At 54.7% G+C, this 5,685-nt stretch overlaps 1 protein-coding gene across 1 annotated transcript; it reads left to right on the top strand.

The window, feature by feature from the left end:
- The first annotated feature begins 813 nt into the window (after window positions 1-813).
- Window positions 814-5,358, top strand: LOC103254559 (speedy protein E4-like). Its single transcript, XM_008052627.1, has 6 exons — window positions 814-922; window positions 1,419-1,649; window positions 2,272-2,330; window positions 2,896-2,981; window positions 4,984-5,152; window positions 5,275-5,358. Exons 1-6 carry the CDS (start codon window positions 814-816, stop codon window positions 5,356-5,358), a joined length of 738 nt encoding a protein of 245 aa, XP_008050818.1.
- The last annotated feature ends 327 nt before the right edge of the window (window positions 5,359-5,685 follow it).

Below are 5,685 nucleotides of genomic sequence, written 5' to 3'. Positions count from 1 at the left end.
GAAAGGGGCAGGCTTTAGGAGCTCCACAGACTCCCTGACAGTGTAGATGCCATTTAAGTGTGAGAGCCCATGTACGGTTGTCTATGATTTTAGGTCCTCAAAATGTCTCTTAAACTCAAGACGCCTGAGGGTATTGTTTCCACAGCAGAGAATCCTGAACACAGTGAATGTTAGTGAACATTCAGCAGAATGGCTTTGTCCGGTTGGATGTTTGGATCGAACTGTCACCTGCCAAGTCAGGTGCCTGGGATCTTTGCTGCATCCCTATCTCACTCTCGGAAGGGCCTATCATTTCTGCTTCTCCTCCATTACCTTGTCTCACACCTCCCACTCCCAAAAGAATGAGCTCCGAGTATGGGAATGTACAGAGGGATGGAGAGACCGACATGCCTCAAGGTTAGACTGGAGAGAACAGGTGTCCACTGGGGACAGGGGAGACAAGGATCCTGAGACCCTGAGGATAGTTTTGGGCTGTGGCCAGAGGCTGGGTCAGTGGTGGGAGACACCGTTCACCCGGATCTCCAGGACAAGTCCACCACAGCCTGGCAGTTACACGCATTTTCCTTCGAAGTGGTTGCCAGGACGGAATGACCGATGACATCAGAGGCTTCCGGCCTTCCTGATTGGAAGGCCTGAGCTCAAAGCGCGCTTGGCAGTGCAGGTGGCCAACAGTAGCTTCTCAGAGCTGTTCTCCGCTGCTGCCTTTCCCCGCACTGGAAAAGAGATAACGCGCTTGGTTCAACCAGAATCCAGAAGAAGGCCGGGGCACCACAGGGTCTAGGTTCTGGAGGGGAGAGGAGTGTGAGAGAAATCATGGCCAGTGGTCAGCCAAGCCCGCAGTCTGAATATGAGAGCCCCCAGCCTAGCACCTCAGCGTCCTGCCCGCAGTTGGTGGTAGATGAAGAAACCCCAGGACCATCAGGTCAGGCGACTGGAGGGAGAGGACCCTTGAGAGTCTCGAGCGGGGAGGGAGGGTTGCAGCTGTCAGGAGGAGCACCTGAGTGGCGTGAGAGGGAAGGAGGAGGGACTCGCCATCCAGGGGTGAGAGAAGGAGAGCTGGGGGGACCGAAAGTCCACGTGGAAGGGAAACCTGGGGAGCAGGAAGGGGCTTAGGAGGCGAGCCCCAAGGCAGGCAGGGGAAGAGGGACTCGGTGCAAGTGGTTGTGTGTAATGAGGAAGCTGTGGAGGACAGAGAGATGGGACACGGCAGGGCCACCGAGAGGCAGAGGGAAGTCGACAGAAGGGCGCGGCGGAAGGAGGCTTTGCCGAAGGCCGCCGTCGGGGAGGCTGGAGAGGGTGGGGGAGGCTGGCTTGCGTTTGGCTTCGGGCTTTGCTGCGGGTGGGAGGCGGGGGCTGCGGCCACCCAGGCTGAGTTCCAGAGCCGGAGGCCTCACACGCAGCCCGGTTTCTTCACTCAGCTCCCTGGGTAGATCCCAGCCCCCCGTCTCCTGTGCTTGGCCGGAAGAGGAGGAGGGACTGGTCATCAGTTTCCGAGGAGGAGGAGGAGGAGGAAGAGGAGGAGCTGCAGTTCCCAGAGCCCAAGGAGACCTGGGTCGTGGAGACGCTGGGTGGGCTCAGGATGAGGCTGAAGCGACGGCGAGTGTCGTCGGTGCTTCCTGAGCACCACGAAGTCTTCAAAAGGCTGCTTGGTAGGGGCCCAGAGAGGACCTCAATCCCCTTCCGTGGCGAAACGAGACACTTCCAGCCCCACACTGGGACTAGGGAAAGACGCCCTGCTGGCCGGCGAGCTCTCCATCCCGGAGGACCGCGTCCTGGCCACTCGGCAGGGACACGTAGAGAATTAGGCGAGACTCGAGAAAGGCCAGCACTCGGGATGAGCAAGCTTGGTTCCATCTGCAGCCCTGAGACGTAACGGCTCTTGCTGCCTTTCTGAATCGAAGTGTCTTCGTCTGTAGGCGGGGCTAGCAAGGCCGTGTTCACACCGTCTAAAGAGACCAGCTCATGGGAAAGTGGCGAGAAATCCTTTACAAGTCCTGAGGCGGCACATTCGTGTCCCATGAGAGGCATCATGGCTTGTCAAAGACCCTCCTCAGGCAGACGTTTCCGTGAAACTCAAGCCCTCCCTACTCGGTCACTACTCAAGGGCTTCTCGGAGCCGGAGTCTCTGTCCCTTCCCCAGAGAACGGTCCCCTCTCCCTCTTCCCATCCACTTGACCCTTGGCCACAGTCCTGAACTCCTCAAGGGAGGCACAGTGTCCCTCTTCGCTCCGCTGCTCCCGGGACAGCCTGACACGTGTGCTTTTTCCACAGAGGATCCTGTGGTTCAAAGATTCCTGGCCTGGGACAAAGACCTGAGGGCGTCTGACAAGGTGAGGATGTTCTCCCCGGACTCTTCGCTCCCACACGAAGCCTGGGGAGGCCAGGTTCTCGCAGCCCCCAGTTCGAACTTCTCCTCCACACATCCCCGTCTGGTGCTCCCCAGTGCTGCCTTTCATGACGTGTCAGCGCCTCCCTTCGACGGGCTGGTTGTCTCTGGCAGAGTGCATGGGCGGGCCTGGCCTCTGCTGGGGTCCCTGGGACCTGAGCCTTGAGCCAGGGCTGCCCTGGACACCGCCTGCGTGGTCGTTGCTCCTGGTTCGACTCCTGGTTCGACTCCTCTCAGCCCTGCAGGATGCCCTTTGCTCCAGCTCATCGAGGCCCTCCAGGCCGCAGCCGTCCTCCGCACGCTCTCCCCACAAAGGCCCCGTCAGAACTGGCCATCCTGGGCAGCACGGACTGCCCTTCCTCTGACTCCTCTGATCTGCAGCCCTCCCCACGAGCACGGCCACCCACACTGGAGAGAGCCCCTCCCCAAGTCTCCCACTACCCCAGCCCCGGGTTCGTCCCGTCCAGGATGTGACCGCGCTCTCACTGTGGTTCCTCTCTCTCCACCAGTATCTCTTGTCCATGGTAATAGCTTATTTTAGCCGGGCTGGCCTCTTCTCCTGGCAATACCGACGGATTCATTTCTTCCTGGCTCTGTGAGTATTTACCTCGGCACATCCATCGGTATTCAAACCCTGGGAAGGGAAGCAGGACTCTAGCCTGTCAACCCATTCGTTTGTTTACTCTGTGTATCAAAATGCTGCTAGGGCTATACCGTCGTCTGTGAAAATTCACAAGCACCCCCAAATGTGAGTTAAGAACGGAAAAAGCGAAAGGAAATGTAAACTGCTTAAGGAGAGAGGAAAAAGACTTGATGGCCACCACCCTGTCCCCAAGCCAATAGAGCCATGTCTGATTCTTCAGTCCCTCTCCTCCTCATAGAAACGCCCCGTGTCATTTTTTGTCTTCCTCCTCCAAATTCCCATGAAAGATGCCACAATTCAGGCCCTCCTACACAACACAGATCTGTAGTAAAGTGCTCCCTGCTGGTATTCTTAAGAGTCTCTCCCCAAGCCAGTAGGCTTGGTATGTGAGGCCTGAATATCCTCCAGGAGCTCAAGTCTCGCCACCTTGTTGCCCTCCAAACAACTTCCTTGGCCAATCATTTCTAAATCAAGCCAGGATTCTCGGTGCAGGCAACCCCCTCTATAATGTTTCTTTCTTTTCTTTTCTTTTCTTTTCTTTGAGTTGGGGTTTCACTCTGTCGCCCAGGCTGGAGTGCAGTCACACACTCACGGCCATTGCAACCTGAGCCTGCTGCGTTCTGGCAATGCTTCCACCTCAGCCTTCCAAGTAACTGGAACCAAAGGCATACGCCACTACGCCCTGCTAATTTTTTGATTTATTGTACAGATGAGGTTGTGCCAAGTTCCAAGTTTCAACGGTCATGGCCACCCCAGCGTCCACCTGCTGGACTCCGGCAATCCCTCTGCCTCAGCCTTCCAAGTAGCCAGACCTACCGGCATGTGCTACCACACCCGGCTCATTTTTTATTTATTGTACAGAAGAGGTCTTGCCAAGTTGCCCAGGCTAGTCTCCAACCCGCGGGCTCAGGCAGTCCACTTGCCTCAGCCTCCCAAATTGCTGGGATTATAGGCTGAGCCACCAAGTCCAGCCTATAATATTTCTACAACCAAACTTCCTTGATACTTTATTCTTTTATTTCACCGTGTCTATCACATGCCTTTCCCTCTATATTTATACTGTGTTTCCATCTAGGTATCTTCATACATCTGTAGCTGAAGAAAATGACCTCTCCTTTAAGTCATGCAAACACCACCACCTTTGTGCCGCCTTCACTGATCTTCCAACCTCTGCCTGCCAGTAGCACTCTGATTAAATTCCCTTATCATGACATTGGATTATAGCTTTTTATCCGCCCACAGCCCGCTCACCGATCCCTTTAGACTTGACACCTGCTGAAGGCAAGGTCTTATCAGAATATCAAGACATTCTTAAAACCTTCAGCACAATGTTGTTTTTCTTTTTCAGGTGTTTATGTTATATTGAGTCAGTGAGGTCATCACTATTGCGTTTGGCTATAAGATAAAGCTTTCATCCATTTATTCATCAAAATCTAGTGACGCTCATCCTGTATGCCATGGAATAGAGGGTGTCAGGGAGGTCGCAGAAATGTTTGTGGAATTAATACACCAGTAGAACCAAGCCCTATATCAGCGAGTTGGTAGGAGAGGGAGGAACACAGAAATAACCCAGAGTCAGTTACTGCTCTCAAGGTACTGACGACAGAATGAGGGAGACAGGTGTGTACACATAAAGCCAGTTGAAGGGGAGGGCTGTGAGGATGGGGAGAGGGAAGGGGGAATTGTGATGTCACCTGCCCTGAGTGAGGATGGCAGGTGACATCCTCAGGCTTTCCAGTTGCGTTTTTGTCCTCATCATCAAGGTGTGAGAGGTGCCCTTCAAAAGGGCTCTGTGCAGCATGGCTTCCAGATGAAGGGGTGGTTCCCTGTAGCACCGGGTAGGGCTGATTCAGGTCCTGTGCCGAAGACGACCAGTCTTTCCTCTCTGGGAGACGAACATCAGGTGGAGGTCCCTCTTGGCTGTGCCCCTGAAGCAACCTGGTTTCTCTCTCAGCTACCTGGCCAATGACATGGAGGAGGATAACCAGGCTCCGAAGCAAGACATTTTTTCATTCCTCTATGGGAAGAGCTACTTCCAGCGTCCCTTGTTCCACAAACTTCGATTACAGTTCGTCCGTTCCATGGGCTGGAGGACTTGGGTTTCCCCGGAAGAGTGTGAGGAGGTGAGTGGAGCTGTGGGGACTTGAGGGACAGGAGGGATCGGGCGGGATTTGTGACGGGACAAAGGGATGGAAGGGTCTTCCCGGGGTGTCAGCATCTTTTGGGGGCCTGTTGGTCCTTCCAGATCCAGGCTTACGATCCGGACCTTTGGGTGTGGGGGCGAGACCGCACCCTCCTTCCTAGAGCTCTGGGGACCGTGGAGGACTGAGGTCATCGGCCGGCGGGAAGGTACGTCTGTGTTCTCTGAGGTGAGGACAGAACAATTTGTTGCCTATTTAGGACATCTGAGAAACCCACTTTCTGACCCTCTCTCATCGCCCCTCCCCTACATCTCCTTATACATGTTGGGAAATGGCCTCGCGGGATACACATGGCCCGGCCTACTGGTCAGCTTCACCACCACAGATTGACCACCCGACACAGGCATGGCCTCAGTGAGATGTGCTTTCTACTTTCTCTTTGTAATTTTCTTTTGGCCTATTTCCCTTAGGGATACCAGTATAGAGATTCATTTATAACAGAGTAAATGTTTAAC

Source organism: Carlito syrichta, unplaced genomic scaffold (assembly GCF_000164805.1).
Source record: "Carlito syrichta isolate Samal-C Ts95f unplaced genomic scaffold, Tarsius_syrichta-2.0.1 Scaffold284775, whole genome shotgun sequence".
Lineage (NCBI taxonomy): Eukaryota > Metazoa > Chordata > Mammalia > Primates > Tarsiidae > Carlito > Carlito syrichta.
This window is presented reverse-complemented; position numbering and strand designations above follow the sequence as displayed.

Excerpts from the sequence above, each read along its gene's own strand:
- LOC103254559 (XM_008052627.1), top strand. The coding sequence starts at position 814 with ATGGCCAGTGGTCAGCCAAGCCCGCAGTCTGAATATGAGAGCCCCCAG. Across the intron at positions 923-1,418 it reads AGAAACCCCAGGACCATCAG|CTCCCTGGGTAGATCCCAGC; the intron begins GTCAGGCGACTG and ends TTCTTCACTCAG. Across the intron at positions 2,982-4,983 it reads ATTCATTTCTTCCTGGCTCT|CTACCTGGCCAATGACATGG; the intron begins GTGAGTATTTAC and ends TTTCTCTCTCAG.